Source organism: Alexandromys fortis, unplaced genomic scaffold, assembly GCF_014885135.2.
Source record: "Alexandromys fortis isolate MF-2015 unplaced genomic scaffold, M_Fortis_MF-2015_v1.1 scaffold_64, whole genome shotgun sequence".
Taxonomy (NCBI): Eukaryota; Metazoa; Chordata; class Mammalia; order Rodentia; family Cricetidae; genus Alexandromys; species Alexandromys fortis.
In genome coordinates, this window is record NW_026067976.1 from 3,186,462 (window position 1) to 3,206,427 (window position 19,966).

Consider the following 19,966-nt stretch of genomic DNA (forward strand, 5'->3'; position numbering starts at 1 on the left):
CCCCCCCCCCCCCGTGTCTTTTGCCATCCTTCCTCGTCCCTGTCATTCTCTTTAACCTAGACAACCCTGTGTGCCAGTACCTAGAAGACCAAGTTCAGCTTGGTCTGCAGTTTTCTTTCTGGAATGATGTGACTTCTAAATGCGCTATCTAAAGTTATATAATCTCACCAGGAGTTAATATGTTTCCGCTTTTGTTTTTTGGGAGGTATAGGGTCTCTTAGCCTAGGCTGTCCTTGGATTCCCTTTGTAGGTAAGGGTGGCACTAAACTGCTGATCCTCCTGCCTCTAGCTCCCAAATGCTGGGCTTGTAGACTACCATGCACCCTTTTTATGGTGCCAGCTCAAACCCAGGGTTTCATGCTGTATAAATACTCTACTGAGCTACATCCCCAGCCTACCACCCTTCTTCAGCGGCCTTTTTCTCTACTTTTACCTATACGCAAATGTAACATTGTAAAGATTTTTGGGGGGCAAGGCGGAGGTTGCTGAGGATTGAACCCAGAGCTTTTGGTTTTATTTTGGTTTTGAGCCATAGTTTCCTTGTATATCAGAACTCAAACTCCAACCTCAGCCTCTTGAGTGCTGAAATTATAAGCATGAGCCACCAGTATAAGATAAAGTTTTGAAAAATACTGTATGTAAGTTAACTTTTTGTGGGGTAACTGGAGTGTCTATGCCACAGTGCATGTGTGGAGGTCAGAAGACAGCTTGAGGGAGTGGGTTCTCTCCTTCTGCCACGTGAGTCTCAGGATTAGAGCTCAGGTCTTCTGGCTCAGTAGCACTTGGCTTTGGTCGGCTGGGCCATCTTATTAGCCCTAAGATAAATTCATTTTTGTTATTTTTGGGTTTTTTTGGATACAGCGTTTCTCCACATAGCCTAGGCTATAGACCAAGCTGACCTCCCAGGCTTTTAAGATAAGTTACTAATGGGCAAATCAAAGCCAGTCATGGGGACACACACCTTTAATCCCAGCATTCAAGAGGCAGAAGCAATTGGATCTGAGTTCCAGGTTATAAGTGTTGTATGAGACCCTGTCTCAAACAAGAAACACAAAACCAAAACAACTTGCCTCAATAAATTAATTTCGTGTTTATTTATTACTTGCATATCTAGCAATCCTTAAGGAATGGATGGTTGTAGGAAAAGCGACCTGACAGAGACTTTTAGCCTCACTGAGTCTTAATGTGATGCCCAAGACTAGGTGAAAAGATGCGTGTTCAGCCCGTCTTTAACTACGCAGCCTTTGTAAAAGCCTAAGTGTATATTCGCCCATTTTTCTCACAAGCCGGCTTGTCTGTTCCTCTTGCAGATTGTTGCCAACGCCAAAGGTGCTGTGACTGGGGCCAAAGATGCAGTGACGACGACTGTGGCCGGGGCCAAAGATTCTGTAGCCAGCACTCTCACGGGGGTGGTGGACAAGACCAAGGGAGCAGTGACTGGCAGCGTGGAGAGGACCAAGTCTGTAGTCAACGGCGGCATCAACACGGTTTTGGGGAGTCGGATGGCGCAGCTTGTGAGCAGCGGGGTAGAAAATGCACTTGCCAAGTCGGAGCTCCTGGTAGACCAGTACCTCCCTCTCACTCAGGAAGAGCTAGGTAATGTTGCTTTTATGCCGAAGGGATTTATGATTCCCTTTTAAAAACTTTGTTCATTTATTTAGACACAGGTCTCACTATGTAGCCCTGGCTGGCCTATAGCTTTCTATGTAGACTAGGTTGGCCTTGAACTCATAGAGATCTGACTGTCCATCCCTGGAGTGCAGGGATAAATGTACACCACCATGACCGGCCCAGAGCTATCATTAACCTTTAATTAATTGGTTAATCAAATTACATTTTATTATTTTGCATATGGTGTACACACATGCTATGACGCACATGCAGGAGACAAAGGAGAAGTTGCCAGGGCCGATTCTATCCTGCCTGCATGCATGTACCAGACACTGTTCTGTTGCTGTGATAAAACACCATGACCGAGGCAACTTATTAGAGAAGTCTTTTAATTGGACTTGAGGTTTTAGAGCCTTAGTGGCCATGATGTTGGAACAAAAACATGGCAGCTGGTCAGCTGAGAGCTCACGCCTTCGTGAGCAGCCCACAGGCAGAGAGAGCACACTGGGGATGACACCAGTCTTTTGAAACCCCGAAGCCTGCGCTGTGACAGACCTGTGGTCCATCAAGGCCACGCCTCTTAATCCTTCCCACACAGTTCCAGTAACTGGGGACCAAGTATTCAACCAAAAGCCTCTGACCGTTCTCATTCAAACCACTACAGTGTGGGGGCTGGGGATCAGACTCAGGTCGCCAGGCTAAGTGATGCCTCTGCCCACTGGGTCAGATGTCACCTTTCACGTTGTTTTTTAAGACAGGGTCTCATATGACCCAGGCTGGCCTTGAACTTACTATGTAGCTGAGGATGACTTTGATCCTTCTGGCTCTACCACACTCCTTGCCATTTATTTATTTATTTATTTATTTATTTATTTATTTATTTACTTGTTTGTTTATTTTTACTGAGACAGGGTCTCACACAGCCCCAGCTGGCCTCAGACTCACTAGGTAGATAACTCCTGATCTCCTAAATGCTGGTATTGTAGGTGTGCACATAGTAAGTTCCAGTCCAGCCAAGATTGTATAGTGAACATTTCTCAAAAAAACAAAACAAAACGGGGTATGGAGGCTTATGCCTGTAATCCCAGCACTAGGGGAGCAGAGGCAGGAGGAGGATCCAGAATTTAAAGCCAGGGGCTGCAGAAATGGGTTCGGTTTTCAGGACCCACATGGGGGCTTCCAACTGTCTGACTGCAGTGCCAGGGGCTCTAGCACTACACACACATGTGATGCACAGACGTATATGCAGGCAAAACAGTCACACACAGAGAATAAAAATAAGTAAATTAAAAACAAAAACAAAACCTTAAACCTTAAAAAGTTTAGAGCCATTCTTGGTTATATAGCAAGTTTGAGGATAACATTACTGCTTGTACCATGTGCCAGGTCTATGTTGCTAAGACGTTCATGTTGGTAAGAAGAGGCATATGTGAACACACATGCATGTGTGTCTGTATGTATAAGTGTGTAACAGATACAGTGGACGTGAACAGTTTCAGAACGTCTTTGTTGGGGTCACAGCTGAGACTCCCTGTTTATTTTCTCTTTTTCTTTTTGTCTTTTATTTCCAGAGACAGAAGCAAAAAAGGTGGAAGGATTTGATATGGTTCAGAAGCCAAGTTACTATGTAAGATTGGGGTCCCTGTCCACCAAGCTCCGCTCCCGGGCCTATCAGCAGGCTCTCAGCAGGGTTAAAGATGCCAAACAGAAAAGCCAGGAGACCATCTCTCAGCTTCATTCCACTGTCCGTCTGGTGAGTACGGTGTTGTTTTAAGGATGAGAGTAGATATAATTAGGAAATTTAAGAATTTCAATATTGTATATGAATAGCCCAGGGAGGAGAATGGGTCATGCTCAGATGACTCTAGAGAAGGAAGTAAAACTCGATCTCCTGAGTGACAGTGCAGCCACCTCCCTGTTCTGTGGCACCCACAGAATGTGGTGCTGTTGCCAATAATCCAGAGACAGGGTTGGAAACTTCCAGAAACTCCAGCGCTCATAAGATCAGCTCTGTGGGGCTGGAGAGATGGCTTGGAAGTTGAGAGCACTTGTTGCACCTGCAAAACACCCAGGGGGGTTATCAGCACGCGCACGCGCACACCAGCAGTTCAGAAGTACTTGTAACTCTAGTTTCAGCAAATCCAACACCTTCTTCTGGCCTTTGAGGGTACCAGGTGTGCACATTGTGCAATACATGCATGCATACATACATACATGCCTATATACATACACACATGTACATGCATATATATACTCATACACATAACATAGAAATAGGTCATCTAAAAAAACAAAACAATGATAATAAACACTTTAATCCTAGCTCTCAGGGAGGGAGAGGTAGTAGGATCTCTGTGAGTTTGAGACCAGCCTGGTCTACATAGCACATTCTTGGACAGCCAGGACTAAGACTTTGGCTCAAAAAAACTTAAACAGAGCTGGGCGGTAGTGGCCCACGCCTTTAATCCCAGCACTCGGGAGGCAAAGGCTGGCGGATCTCTGGGAGTTCGAGGCCAGCCTGATCTACAAGAGCTAGTTCCAGGACAGGCTCCAAAGCTACAGAGAAACCCTGTCTCGAAAAACCAAAAAAAAAAAAAAAAAAAAAAAAAAACCTTAAACAATCAAATAATCAGGCTATTCTAGAAAGTTATAAATGTATATCTTGAGCAGTTTTCCTCTTAGATTTTTGCCTTACAGATACTTTATTTATTTATTTATTTATTTATTTATTTATTTTGGTTTTTCGAGACAGTTTCCCTGTGTAGCCCTGGCTGTCCTTGAACTCGCTCTGTAAACCAGGCTGGTTTTGAACTCAGAGATCCACCTGCTTCTGCCTCCCGAATGCTGGGATTAAAGGAGTGCACCACCACCACCCGGCTACAGATACTTCTTTTACTTTATAGTTGCAAGAGACCCTAACAGTGCACAGCAGGAGTGGGGGCGGGTTTGTGCAATACATCACAATAGTTTGTTGTGCAGCCATTAAAGACTGCCAAGTTAAAGAACAGCATGTATGGTACTGAGCGTCAGTTTCTTCTCAGAAGAACTGGTGGCTGGTGACAAGGAAGAGGAAGGCAGAATTCTCTTCCTCATTTTTTTTTTGTTTTGTTTTTGAGACAGTCTTGCTTGCTGTGTAGTTCAGTCTGGTTAGCTTCAGACATGTAACAATTCTCTTGCCTCTGCCTTCCAAGTGCTGGGATTACAGGCACACACCACCATGCCTGGGCCTCTTTCCTTTATTTTTTTCCCATGCTTTTTCCTTCTTTTAATTCTCATTTACCCTTCAGGCAAATATAAACTCTATTACGCTTTACCTGTGTATCATGGAGGGGGCCTGCTTGTTTGTTGGGGGTTCTTCTGTCCTCCCACCAGGTCCCCCACAACTATTTAGTCCCAAAGAAAATCACTTTATATCTATAAGTAATAAAGCTGATTGGCCCATTAGCTCTAGCCTCTCACTGGCTAACTCTCACATCTTGATTAACCCATTTTTCTGATCTATGTTAGCCATGTGGCTCAGTACCTTTTTTTCAGTGGGGCAGATCACATCCTGCTGCTTCGGTGGTCTGGGCAGGAGTGGGATAAATCAGCTTCCTCCTTCCCAGAATTCTCCTGTTCTCATTACATCATTTCTACTTCCTGTCTGATTTTCCCGGCTATATTTCCTGCCTGGCCAATCAGCGTTGATTTATAACATGATTGACAGAATACAGACAATTCTCCCGCACCATACCTGTGTTAAACAGGAGCCACATTGGGCCCAGGCAATTTACTAATTGCATAGAGACAATAAGAGCCCCTGCTCCTTGGCAGATTGCCACGTCAATCAGTAACTGCAGCTTCCCTTGAACTCTTGCAGCAATCCGTGGTCATCTGTGCCGGCCACGGAGCTGCAAGCCGATGGGAAAGGAAGGGATGGCTGTGTTCACTTGTTTCGTTTCATCACAGATTGAATTTGCCAGGAAAAACATGCAGGGTGCCCAGGATAAGCTCTCTGTCTCGTGGGTGGAGTGGAAGAGAAGCATGGGCTACGATGACACTGACGAGTCCCACTGTGCTGAGGTGAGACCGTGTCACCATGGTTCCCTATGAGTCCTCACAGAATGTCTTTCTATCAGCCCAGCCTCATGGCGCAGACCTGGAATCCCAGCTACCCTGGGGTGTTGAGGGAGGAAGGTGACAGATTCAAGGCCAGCCTGGACCTATCTCAAAATATTTAACAGAGGGGCTGGTAAGAAGTAGTAAGCAGATAGAGAGGTGCCTCCAACCCACATGGTAGAAGGAGCTAACTAACCAAGTCCCTCAGGTTCTCCTTTGATCTCTGCGTAAGTACACACAGTACATGTAATTTAAACATTATTTTTAGTAGTCAGGAGCGGGCTGGGGTGTAGCTCAGGGGTGCAAGCTCCTGCCTTCAAATGGGTGAGTCAGGTGGCTTCTGGGAAGGATCAGAACACAGCTGAGAACCGACGGTAAACTAGTGAAGAGTGGGCGCTAATGCCGCCCCCGAACTAGCTCAATCATACAAAGTGTAATCATACAAAATGGATCTTGTGTCCCCAGGGCCAGTGTGCCTCTGAAATCCATATCAATTCTTTGTTCATATTGTATCTACGTATTTGAGAATAGAATATCTAAATTAAACTAACAACAAGGGAGTATATGTTCTGATGTCTGCTCTCTCCTACTTGCTGTTCTTCTTTTTAAAATGATGATGACCTTTGCGGTCATAAGTTCAAATCTCCCACCTAGCTACTTTCCCGCTATTAGAGCAAAATTACTTAAACTCTAAGCATATGTTCCTAGCAGTGAAGTAGGATTAGAACTGCTGCATACAGTATTGTTATAAGGGTTATTAAAAAATCATATTGGTTTGGGGCTTAGCTGAGTGACAGAGCATTCCTCCCTGGAGGAGAAGAAGCAGTCAGGAGTCAGCAAAGCTGCATGTATTGGATGTCTGTATGCATACATAGCCAGCATACTGTGGTACCATTGGATCCGCTGCTAATTCTTGAGTGTTTTATTTTTAGCACATCGAGTCACGTACTCTGGCTATCGCCCGCAACCTGACTCAGCAGCTCCAAACTACGTGCCAGACTCTCCTGTCCAACGTCCAAGGGTTACCACAGAATGTCCAAGATCAGGCCAACCACTTGGGGGCGATGGCAGGCGACATCTACTCGGTGTTCCGCAATGCTGCCTCCTTTAAGGAAGTGTCTGACAGCTTCCTCACTTCCAGTAAGGGGCAGCTGCAGAAAATGAAAGAATCCTTAGATGATGTGATGGATTACCTTGTTAACAACACGCCTCTCAACTGGCTGGTAGGTCCCTTTTATCCTCAGTCTACTGAGTCTCAGAATGCAGAGGTGGACAAGACCAGCCAGAAGGTCCAGCAGCCTGAGCTCAAAACTCACTAAACCTGTCCTTGTCACCAGTGCATGATGTCAGCCGGGTGATGCCTTTTGCTAGTTTGAAATTAACCCAATAGATGACTTTAGATTGGAAGAGGAGCTAGTTCAGACAAAGGTCCTCATCAGTGGCTGAATTACGAGCTCTAAAGATGCGGCATTGCCACATGACCTTTGCCCCCCTGACTGGGAAGTGGAACGTGTTAGGCACATGAGAGCCTACCAGAACTTAAAAGCCCAGGGGTACTTACACGTTGTCTGTGGCCTTTGTGCTATTGGCTGTAAATGTCTGTCTGTACTGAATAAAGATTCATCCGTGTGGCTTCACTTGCTCCTGAGTGTCCTGTGTCTTCTGAGCTGGCTTCGTCCTTGTTCATCTCAAGGGGCATGCTTGAGCAATTTGAATTTAGGGTTTTTTTTATTCCCTATGGAGAAATGCCGCCTTTGGATTCAATGAAATTCATAGCAGGGTGGAGCACTTTTATGGCTGTTGTTATGTGGGCTTTGTGTGTTTTGCTTTCATTGGCCTGCTTGATCTGCATGAGTTCCAGTTGGCCTGTTGGGAGGTCAGCAGGGTACACAGCACTGGGGACAACGACTGATCTGAAGATTTCAAACAAATCCAAAGCTAATATGAGACTAAATGCGTTGTTACTGTTACTCAGAGGGGTGATGGGAGAGGATCACTTGAGCCCCCCAGGGATTAGAGAGCAGCCTGGGCAGCAGGGAAGCCCCCATAGAAGGAGTAAAGGGTCAGTAAATGGACTCAGCAGGCAAAGATGCTACCTGCCAAATCTATTGACGTGGGTTCAAGACCCACCCCATGATAGAGGGATAGAGTTGACCCTAAATGTTGTGCTCTGAGTTCCTTATGCACAAGCATGCACACGCAACACACACATACACAGGCCAGGGGATGGTGGCTCATGCCTGTTATCCCAACATTCTGAAGGCAGAGGCAGGTGAATCTCTTAAGTGTGAGGGTAGCCTGGTCTACATAGCAAGATCTAGGACAACAGGGCTACATAGAGAAACCCTGGGTCCTAAACAAAGCAAAAACACAATGGAAGTGTGGAGTATCTTTTAATTATTTTAAATGAGTTATAAAACGGGGGGTGGATGGAGAGATGGCTCAAGGGTTAAGAGCACTAGTTGGGCTCAATTCCCAGTAAGGCAGATGGCAGCTCAGAACGGTAACTCCAGTCCCAAGCAAATCCAGTACACCCATTCATATAGAATAAAAAAGAAAAACATGATGCTGTCTTTAAGAGGCCAGAAAACAGTCTATGGCCATACTTCTCTGCACATTCTTTTGAGCCTGGAGAAATAAAAACTCAACAGAAAACAAGAAGCGGTACATGGGGCCGTGGCAGTACATGCCTCGAATCTTAGTGTGCAGGAGATAGAAGAGAACCAAAGTTCCAGAATAGTCCCAGTGTGTGATGGCTTTAACCCAGCACTCCAGAGGCAGAGGTACTATGATCTCCAAGTTTGGAGACCTGGGCTACATGAGACCCTATCTCAGAGAAAAACAGAGACCATAAAGGAGAAACATTGCTCATGTGTATGTTAGAATTTTATTAGGAGACAGTTGTTCAGTTGCCAGCTGACCCAACCCCTGGCAGGATTTTAAAACATTTTCTTTAGATTTATTATGTGTGTTTGAGTGTTTGGCCTCCATATATGTATGTGTACTATGCGCATGCCTGATACCTGGGAAGGTCAGAAGAGGACATTGGGTCCCCTGGAACTGGAGTTACAATTATGAGCCAACATGTGGGTGCCAGGGACTCAAATCCCTGGTCCTGTGCAGGAGGAGCCAGTGTTCCTCGCAGCTGGCCTTCTCTCCAGCCAGCCAGCCCCTCAGGGATTTTTTAAGTCCAGAGAAAGGTCTGGCCACAACGGACTGCTTTGCTGAAAAGGAATAAAGGACAGGAAGCAATTGGGTATTTGCATCGCTTTCCCTGAAGACAGCGGATTTTTCTTTCCCCGAGAGCCCAGTTATAAAGTAAGTCACAAGTGAGATTGCTCAGTGTCCACTTGCCTGGATAACTGGCCAAGCTATTTCTGTGTGGGGAAACAATTTCAGTCATTGGTGAGATGCCCATAGGAGGATGTGAGAGTAATTCAACATAAGAGCTCTAAGCAATCTGTCTGTGGTAGCCGGGTTTCTAGTTCTTTTAAGGGTGACCTGTCATTCGGGACTGGTCCTGAGTCTCCTTGTCACAAAGCTGCAGTCTTCTCAAGCTTTCAAAACTGAAAATGCAAACTGGGGGGGAGGTGCAGCTCAGCTGGTGGAGTGCTGTCCTGGCATGCTCTAAACCCTGGCTGGGTTCAGTCCCTAACACCTCATAAACGAGGTGTGGTCACTGCCGGGATCCTGCATTTTAGAGTGCTGGCAGAAGAGCAGAAGTTCAAGATCATCCATATCTATAGACTGAGTTCAGGGACAGCCTGGGCTACATGGAACTCTAAAAGAAACCTAAAAAGTATTTTCAGGACAGCAAATTCCAGGGGCTGAAGGGATGCCTGATTGGTTAGGAGCAGTGGCTGCTCTTGCGGAGGAACTGGTTTCCTTTCCTAGTATCTGACGAAGGCTCACAGCTGCTGTAGACAAGTTCCAGCGACTCTGATGCCCCCTTCTAGTCATGGTGGGCATTGTATGCACACGTACACATGCATACCATCAAGCAAAACTCCTATGGATAAAGTATTTTATATATATATATGGTTTTTCGAGACAGGGTTTCTCTGTAGCTTTGGTGCCCGTCCCGGTACTAGCTTTTGTAGACCAGGCTGGCCTCGAACTCCCAGAGATCCGCCTGCCTCTGCCTCCCGAGTGCTGGGATTAAAGGCATGCGCCACCACCGCCCGGCGGATAAAGTAATATTTTTTAAAATAGAATGTTTTAAGAAAGAGTCACACTCTGCCGGTCATGCTAAGAAGTGAACAAAGCTGCCCTTTGCCAGAACTAAATTCAAAAAAGGTGGTCTCTGCCCTGACTCATACCTACCATGAAAATAAGAAAGAGCCTGTGACTTTACCTGTGTTCTTGTTGTGCGGCTAGGACCTGCTGGCGTCCTGACAGCTGTCCTTGTTTGGCAGATACAGACCAGTTTTAGGAGAGGTACATTATTCATGGGTCTCTACTTAATTTTTTTCTTAGTTAAAATCAGTCATAATCTTTCCATTCTGTGTGGCAAAAGTGTGTGGGTAGTTTATTTCAATTAAGAATATTTTTATTTGTGGGTATAATTTTTTCTTACATTTGATTCTTTAGTGTGGGTGTAGGGTACTATGATGGGTGTAGAGGTCAGAGGACAATTTGTGGGAGTCCGTTTTCCCCTACTGTGTGGGTTCCCCATCAAACCCAGTTCATCAGGCTTGGCAGCATCTGCCTTCACCGTCTGAGTTGTCTCACTGGCCCTGTATGCTTTGTTTTCGAGATGGGGTCTTATTGTGCCACCCGAGTTGGTCTAACTCCCGGGTTCAAGCAATCTTCCTGACTCAGCCGTCAGAGTGCAGGAACTGTCGGTGTGGGAGATACACCTGGCTTGGAGAGTTCATATGTAATAACCACATGCATGCTTTTTCTTGTTGAGACGGATCTTGTACCCAGCCCTGGCTGCCTTCAGTCTCCTGAGGACTGAGATTATAGGCACGTGTCACAATGCTGACTACTTAATTCTGGATGTATACTCTTGTGCTTCTCCATGACAAGGGTTTCAGTGCCAACTAAACTGATTATGAAAAGGAGATGGACTGAACAGTGATGGCACACACCTTTAATTTCAGCACTCGGGAGGCAGAGGCAGCAAATCTCTGGGTTCGAGGCCAGCCTGGTCTACAAAGCCAGTTCCAGGACAGCCAGAGCTGCTACACAGGGAAACCCTGTCTTGAAAAACAAAAACAAAACAAAAGTTTAGAAAAGGAGACAGGTCTGAAGTTTATTCTTCCTGAACAACAGAATACAGCTTTTTGTTTGTTTGTTTGTTTGCTTGTTTCTCTGTTTTCTCTCTGTAACAAGAACACAGAAGCAGCTGGGTGGTCCTGGCACACCACGCAGGAGGCAGAGGCAGGTGCTTTTCTAAGTTCAAGGCCATCTTCTCGGTCTTCACTAACTTGCACTAGAGTGTAAGACCACCATTTGAGGGACAATGACATGTATTATCTCTAGCTGACCAGCTCGGGTAAGTACATAATACCAGGACATGATTAGGGAAAACAAACTTCCTTTAGTATGACATTTAAGGCGCTGAGGAGCTAGTGAAGTAAAAAGAAAACTAAAATTTGTGTTATGCTCGATGCCTCTTTTAGGGAATTACTTAAGAGGAGGAAGTTGGACAGATCTTTAAGAAGCAGTCTAGCTGGAGGGAGGAGAGAAAGCCTTGCCAGCTGGACCTCTCTTGGCTCCCGTGGGATAGGGCCAGTTAGCTCTGAGAACTGATCCAGTTCCAGGAATGACTCATACAGAGGCTTTTCTCTGTGATGGTCTCGCAACGTGTCTTTTACCCAGTAAGCTTAAGTGTTTATCACTTTTGTCTCAAGGAAACCTTCAGGCTGTCGCTATAGACTTTCCACAGAGGTTGTCTGTGATCCTGGCTATTCTGTAACATTTTAGAATGGCTCCGTGGTAAAGATCTTACTCCTCTGACTTCTTCGGAGATACCGTTCTCTCACCCTGTGTGCGGACGTTATTAACTCAGCTCTTTCTGGGATAGGCTCAGGACGTATTTACAGGTTTTGGTTCAGGCTAGCCTCAAATTTGATTCATGGCAATCCTCTAGCTCTAGACTGCTGAGTGCTAGGATCATACAGGCCTTTGCAACCACTTTGGCAAGTTGAGGAAGCCTTTTAACTTAAATTCACTGTCCCCCTGGGCCAGAGCGATGACCAGGGGTAGGGTTCAGGAGAAAAAGGCCTAATTGGAATCACACCCCCACTTCCGGGTGAAATGGTGGGAGGCAGGCATCTGCCCGCTGCTGAATTAACAGGTAGGAATGGTGATTGGCACAATACACATTCAGATATGTAGAAAGGTGTCAGCTAGGTGACTGCCTCAAGTAACAGGAAGTCAGGAAGATGTTTATGTTTCAGAGGGGGCAGACAGTTAAGCGAAGTTCTTTCTTTTCTTCAGTCTTTTGTTTGTTTTTTTGGTTTGAGACAGGGTTTCTCAATGTAACAGTCCTGACTGTCCTGGAACTCACTTTGTGGACCAGGCTGGTGTTGAATTCACAGAGATCTGCCTGTTTCTACCTCCCAAGCGCTGGGTTAAAGGCATGCACCACCATCGCCAGGCCTTTCTTTTGTTCTTGCTAAGTTTTGCTAAGTAGTCCAGTCCCCAGTCTGGCGTTGGACTCCGTCTGTAGTGAACACACTCTCCACAGTCCTCAGCCCTCTCCATGTCGGGACTATAGGATGTGTTGTCATGCCCAGCTGAGATTCCTCTCTCACTCTTGTGCAAACAGGGCCCTCAGACTAGAAAGAGGTGGGGTATAATAAGATAAAGCTTTGCAATTCACACAAGAGCCCGGTCTTCAGAGAGAAGACTCCTCCTAGACTTTTAGCTTGGTCCTCGTTTCACTTAAGTTCTATTGGCGTGAGCCAGATACAAGATGTTGAGCCTGTATCATAATTGCCTGTACTTTGGGTGGATACTGAAAAAAAAAATGCTTTGTACACATACTAGGTGGAAAGAATGCAAATATGAACACATTACTATATATATGGTTGTGTGTGTGTGTGTGTGTGTGTGTGTGTGTGTGTAGCTGTATGAACAAAGCAATCTGTTATCTGAGTTCCTGAAGGTATAAGGCACGAACTCTGCTGCTGCCTTGCTCTACAGAGCATCCCACTTAGGGCAAGTGAGCAGGCAGGTGGGTGTGGCCAGCGCACGCAGCTGCTCCTAATTGTCCAGCAAAGGTAAAAAGAGAGCGAGGCAGAACTAAGAGCTCCCGGCCCCCCTGGGCTGCAAGCACACCCGCAAGCTCACACACCACCCATCAAAGATGGGGAGAGGTTTTCTCAAATATTTGCATGACTCCGCCCCCTTTTTATCTTTAGTGTTTTGTTTCCAAACTATGGACCAGCAAGGCCACTCAGCCAGGAAAGACACTAGCTACTAAACCTGAAGATGCTAGTTCAGAACCCAGGACCCACACTGCGGAAGGAAGGACCTGATGCCTACAAGGTGTTCTCTGACGTCCACCCACACGCTGTGCTGTGCACGCAAACATACAAGCACAAACTAAAAAGGAAAAAGAATCTAAACTACTTCTATGTAACAAACTTAAATTTTATGGGTTTTTGTTTTCGTGTCATTATTTAAAATCTGTTTCCAAAACAATTCCTGAACCTGTATCATAACTTTTAGCACCGTGCACACACATATACCAGCAGGTTAAGTCCCTACAGGCAGCATTCCCACGTCCTCAATATGTTTAGTACCATCTTTGGAAATGTGGGATAACAAATATGGCCATGTGTGCTGTGTATTGTCGGAATGGTGCCCCCTAGGGGTTGCATGGTGAACAGCTTGCAAAACATATTCGGCATCTCTGGCTACCCCACTAATATCACAGTATGCATGTCCTTCTGTCATGGATGGGCATTTTCAGCAAGACACTTCTTTCAGTCCTGCTTCGACACTACATAACTGCTTGTCCTTGGCAAGGAAACAGCTGTTAGCTCTCTGTTTTAAGTTTATTTTTATTTCATGTGCTTTGGTGTTTTTGCCTGCATGTCTGTCTGCATGAAGGCGTCAGAGCCCCTGGAACCAGAGTAAGAGACAGTTATGAGCTGCCATGCGGGTGCTGGAAACTGAATCCGGGTCCTCCGGAAGGGCAGCCTGTGCTCTTAACCACGGAGCCATCTCCCAGTCGCAGGTATTTATTTTCTAAGTCTGGGAAATGATTTGTGAAGCATTTCCCAAAGCCCTGCAAAGGTGGGAGGCAAGATCACTACCTCGGAACTTAAAGTCCCCGAACATAGACCACAGCCGCTCTTAGCTGCTCTTTCCTCCCTATTTCCTGCACAGCACGTAGCTTCACAGTAGAGTTGGAGGCAGCCTAATAGTCTAGAGAAACCTGTACACTGAATGATGTGGCTGGAAAGAAGGTGAGTAGTTCATATGATACTCTTAAACCATCCTAAGGCCTTAAGTGTGCATGTACTGGGATGGGTGCTGGAGGAGGTGTTGGTGGAGGTGGATGTACTATTGGCTTTAGGGACTAGAACTCTGCAAGAGGAACCTCCAACATTCCACAAAGAATCTGCAAAGAATTGGTGTATAGGTTACCTTTATTCTTTACTTCATAAGTTGTATACTTCAGGTATAGGTTGAAAAGAATTAAGGAGCGGAGTGGGGACTTACTCCAATGCCTTGCTGATGTCAGAGAGCATACCCCCCCCTTCTACTGCTCCAATGTCTTACTCATGTCAGAGAGCATACCTACCCCCCCCCCCCAAATTCTGGCATTCTAACCTTCTGACAGAAAAAAAATACATATTTAGCTTTCATGTTTGATATCTAGAAAAGCCCTCTGTTTTCTTTCTTTTGGTTTTGTTTCCCAAGACAGGGACTGTGTACCCCTGGCTGTCCTGGATGGAACTTACTCCATAGACCAAATTAGCCTCGAACTCAGGGATCTGCCTGCCTCTGCCTCCCAAGTGCATGTGCCACCACTGCCTGACCTGTTTATATCTTTTTTATTGGTAGCTTCATGTTCAATTTTACACTTAATAAAAATATAGTGATCCAGGCATGGTGGCTTCTTCCTGGAATCCCGGGTATGAAGGATCTGCCACAAGTCTGAGGCTATTCTGGGCTATGGAGTCACAAAAAAATATACATACACACAGATAAATAGATTTATAAGATAGCAAAATAGATTTATAAGACAGCAAAAATAGAAATGAATAAAGTATTAAAGGCAAAAAGTTTAGTGGATGTTAAAATATACATTCAAAACAAGAGCTCAGAGAGAAAACTAAGCAAGTATATCTTTTAACCTGAAGAGGCTAACATGGGAGTTGACTTTTCTGACTGATGCTCCAAACCAACACTGCTGGCCTCTGTGGATCTTGGGTTGATTGAACCTTTGAAAAGTGAGCACCCCTAAGCCGGGCAGGGGTGGTGCATGCCTTTAGTCCCAGCACTTGGGAGGCAGAGGAGGGCGGATCTTAGTAAATTCCAGGTCAGCCTGGGCTACAAAGCAAGTTCCAGGACAGCCATGACTGTTACACAGAGAAACCCTGTCTGGGGGGGGGGGGGGAAAACAACAACANCAACAACAGAAGGGAGGGAGGGAGGGAGATGGGAGGGAGTTGCCATTAGTTTTCCCCTGTTCTTTTTTGCTGGGAAGAGTCCAGTCTGTAGTACTAAATTTTCCTGCCACTTCCTTTACCCTCCTCTTAGTTAACCTTCTGGTGTGCTCGGGGTGGAACCCAGGGCCTTTGAGATCACTAAGCACAAGCCTTACCGCCAAGCCGCACCTCCGGCACCTGTGATGACTATTTCAAAGTTTTGTTTGAGGCCAGTCCTCTCTATGTAACTCAGTCTGGCTTCAAGTTTACCCCCCCACCCCTGGCCTCTGCCTCCTCAGTGCCTGTATTTCAGAATTAGGAAAAATATTGTTATCTCAGTTCCTGGACAAATCCTAGAAAATTGGAACATTATAATTTAAAAAAGGAAGAAGAATAACCCAAAATGCTCCTCAATTGTTTTTTGAGAGAGTATCACTATGTAGTCCTGGCTGGTCTTGAACGTACAGAGAGATCTGGTTGCTTCTGCTTCCAGAGAGCACCTGGCACAATAAACAACAACGAAACAGTGACACTGGAATAGCATCTACCCCGTTAGTTCTCCAGTAAAGAGAAGTTTCAAGCTGACATAGTGGTGCCTACCTATATTCTCTGCACTGCAGGGGAAGGCCCAAGGAGCTGCTGTGGACCTGAATGTTCACTTCACCTCATTGCTGCTGGTTGTTCTTTGTTAACACAGGAAGCTTAGCGCTTGTTTTCACATCTGTGGTGGTTTGAAAGAAAATGGCACCCAAAGGGAGTGGCACTACTAGGAGGTGTGGCCTTGTTGAAGTAGGTGTGGTCTTGTTGGAGGAAGTGCATCACTGTGGGGGTGGGCTTTGAGGCCTCTTTTGCTCAAGCTTCCCTCAGTGTGACTCTCAGTTAACTTCCTGTTGCCTGTAAGATGTAGGACTCTCAGCTATCCCTCTAGCTTTATGTCTGTCTGCTTGCAGCCATGTTCCTCCCCGCCGTCATAATAATGGTCTGAACCTCTGAACTGTAAAGGCCCCCCCTTAAATATTTTCTTTATAAGAGTTACCATGGCCATTGTGTCTCTTCAAAGCAATAGAAACCCTAATTAAGAAACCAATCTAAGGTTCTTCTTTTACAGATGCTGGATTTCACTGCCATTGATTTGACATCTGAGACTGATGAAGTTCCTGATATTATACCTTTGGAAGAGGATGATTGAACCAAAGATCACACACTCACAGCCTTGTCCTCTTAGGGCAAAATGCTACAACACAAAACACACTCTCTTTTTTTGAAAATGTATTACATATCATTTTTTAATATTTGCAATTGTGTTTAATCCTGTGGCTTTGGGGATTGTTAGTCTACTTTTCTAGGGAGTGCTTGATCTTAATTGTAAATTATGTGAATGTTTGTGAGAGATTTTGTTCAGCATCATGTATCATTTTCTATCATTCTTTAATGTTTAATTGCTGAAATACCTATAATAAAATTGGGCTGTTGGTCAGTGAGGTGCACACTAAAAATATAAAAATTTGGCAGCATAATCCTTGATCAAAGAGTTCTTTTTTAACTGAAAATTTGCAAATTTTTGTTTTATCTTAGGATATTTATTTTATTTTATTTTGTTGTTTTTTCAAGACAGTGTTTCTCTATATAGCTTTGGAGCCTGTCCTGGAAGTTGCTCTGCAGACCAGGCTGGGCTCAAACTCATAGAGATCTGCCTGTCTCTGCCTCTTGAGTACTGGTATTAAAGACATGTGCCACCACTGCCCAGAAACATTCTTCTTTTGGTAACAGCATACTTGTGTCTCTGGAGGTCTCAGTGGGTCAGCCAGTCAAAGTTTCCCCTTATTCTAGAAGTGACCTGTGGAATATTCCGGAGGAGTAGTGAGCAGACAAAGAGAGAAGCAAGATGGACTTGCCGTACTGAGAAAAGGTACCAAGCCATGTGGCAAAGTGTAGATAAGAATTATGGGTTAAAGTTTGACAGTTAGCTAGTAACAAGCCTGAGCTAAATTGGCCAAGAATTTATAGTTAATATTAAACTCTGTATGGTTGCTTGGGCATGGCTTGCAGGACAGAAACTTCTGCATACAGTAGTCATGTCAATGAGCAAAAGTTTGCCAACTAGGAGGAAACAGGAAGTACGGACCCCAAGTTCTAATCTCTCCTATTTAGGAGTGACCTTAATCAAATTGCTTCATTTCTTGGTACCACAATTTTCTCATGTGTAAAATGATAATTGTATTGTCAGCAGGGGTAGAGACATGGCCTAGAATAGCCACTAGGCCTGAGGAGTTCCCTGCTTAGGAACTTAGGAGGATGCTTGACTGACTATTCGGAAGAATTTCAGGACCAGTCTGAGTGAAGCAAAGGTAGTGATTTTATTAAAAGGAAATAAGACAAGACTGGAGAGAAACTCAGCTGGTTAGAGGACTTATTGTTCTTATAGAGGACCCAGGCTGAGTTCTCAGTACTCACAGGTGGCTCACAAGTCTGTAATTTCAGTTCTGGGGATCTGATGCCCTCTGCTGGCAGAAGAGGACAACTGCATGAACATGGTACAGAGATCCATGTAGGTAAAACACAAACAAAAATAAATTTAAAATAGAAATAGGCACATGCCATGTTTGATTTAAGCTTGGGCATTTAGAGAGAAGAACAGTATAAACTCATAAAACATGGGTGCTGGCCGGGCGGTGGTGGCGCACGCCTTTAATCCCAGCACTCGGGAGGCAGAGGCAGGAGGATCTCTGTGAGTTCGAGACCAGCCTGGTCTACAAAAAGCTAGTTCCAGGACAGGCTCCAAAGCCACAGAGAAACCCTGTCTTGAAAAAAAACAAAACAAAACAAAACAAAAAACAAAAGCAAACAAACATGGGTGCTGGTTTCTTGAGAAAGTCAGGTTTAGGTGTATGTGTGTGTGTGTTTTTCTGAGATAGGGTTTCCCTGTGTAGCCCTGGCTTTCCTAGAACTCATTGGGTAGAACAGACTGTCCTCTAACTCAGAGATTCTCCAGCCTCTGCCTCCTGAGTGCTGGAATCAAAGACATGTACCATTGTTGGAGAATGCGAATAAAATTATCCCACACTAGCTCAGAATTGAGTATAATGAAGGGTTCTTTATATGAGGGGGAACTCACAGATCACAGTCTTCTGCACAAGTGAGTAACAGGAACTGAATCCAGAAGGAGAGAGAGAGAGAGGACACACATGTGCACTGTCAAGCTTTATGGCTCCATTTATAGTATAAGAGACCACGCCCAAGTGGGCTGATATCTTAAAGGCTATTGGCTGAAGGAGTTTCCACAGCACCTTCCTCTTTTGTCTAAATAAGAGAGTTCTAAGCCTAATATAAAACTATATACAATAAAAACAAATATCAAGTATAAAAATTAGAATTACAACCAGTATAAACAAGCAAGAAACATGCTAAATCTTTCAATAATTATTCTATCCTAAGGAGTTTAAGTCTTATATTAGAAATGGATTGGCCAAGTCATGAAAGGAAGGTTAACTAAGACTATCTAATCTTCAACCACATCAAAGGCCTGAGAAGGGAAATAATATTATTTGGATAAACAGGAAGAGCAATCAAGCAACTTCCACAATTTGCAATAAATGACAGAAACAATTGGCTACCTGGGCAATCACCTAGCTTGATAACTGTTTTGTTATATGTAATTTATTATGTTAAAGTTAAAGCCTTCCTTTTTATTTAGACAGAGAAGGGGACGTGATGTGGGATTCCCCTCAGTATGCTGTTAATATCATTGGTTAATAATAAAGAAGCTGCTTTGTGATCAAAAACACTGATGACAACTTATGCTGGAGACGATGTGGGGTAAAGGGAACACTCCTCCATTGCTGATGGGAGTGCAAACTGGTACAGCCCCTTTGGATATCAGTTTGGCAATTTCTCAGAAAATTAGGAAACATGACTTCAAACTCTACTACAGAGCTACAGTACTGAAAACAGCCTGGTACTGACATAAGAACAGACAGGAGGACCAATGGAATTGAATAGAAGATCTGGATATCAATCCACACATCTTTGAACACCTGATTTTTGATAAGGAAGCAAAAAATATCAAATGGAAAAAAGAAAGCATATTTAACAAGTGGTGCTGGCATAACTGGATATCAACATGTAGAAAAATGAAAATAGACCCATATCTATCACCATACACAAAACTCAAGTCCAAATGGACCAAAGACCTCAACATAAAGTCAACCACACTGAACCTTATAGAAGAGAAAGTGGGAAGTACACTTGAACACATTGGCAAAGCGAACCACTTTCTAAATATAACCCCAGCAGCACAGACACTGAGAGAAACAATTAATAAATGGGACCTCCTGAAACTGAAAAGCTTCTATAAAGCAAAGGACACGGTCAACAAGACCAAACAACAGCCCACAGAATGGGAAAAGATCTTTACTAACCCCACCTCAGACAGAGGTCTCATCTCCAAAATATACAAAGAACTCAAGAAATTGGACACCAAAAGAACATATAATCCAATAAAAAAAATGGAGTACAGACTTAAACAGAGAACTCTCAACAGAGGAATCTAAAATGGCTGAAAGATACTTTTTTTTTTAAAAAAATATTTACTTATTTATTATGTATACAATATTCTGTCTGTGGGTATGCCTGAAGGCCAGAAG

General features: G+C 44.5%; 1 protein-coding gene across 2 annotated transcripts in view; it reads left to right on the forward strand.

The window, feature by feature from the left end:
- Positions 1-7,351, forward strand: part of Plin2 (perilipin 2) — a 13,948-nt gene extending 6,597 nt beyond the window's left edge. Inside the window, exons 5-8 of one of the 2 annotated variants that reach the window (XM_050157385.1) lie at positions 1,311-1,596; positions 3,183-3,364; positions 5,560-5,673; positions 6,642-7,351. In XM_050157385.1, coding sequence (XP_050013342.1) covers positions 1,311-1,596; positions 3,183-3,364; positions 5,560-5,673; positions 6,642-7,028 — 969 coding nt within the window. In that variant the 3' untranslated portion in view covers positions 7,029-7,351. The remainder of the gene's footprint in view (positions 1-1,310; positions 1,597-3,182; positions 3,365-5,559; positions 5,674-6,641) is intronic. The other variant, XM_050157386.1, reaches the window with a different exon arrangement.
- Positions 7,352-19,966: the final 12,615 nt, after the last annotated feature.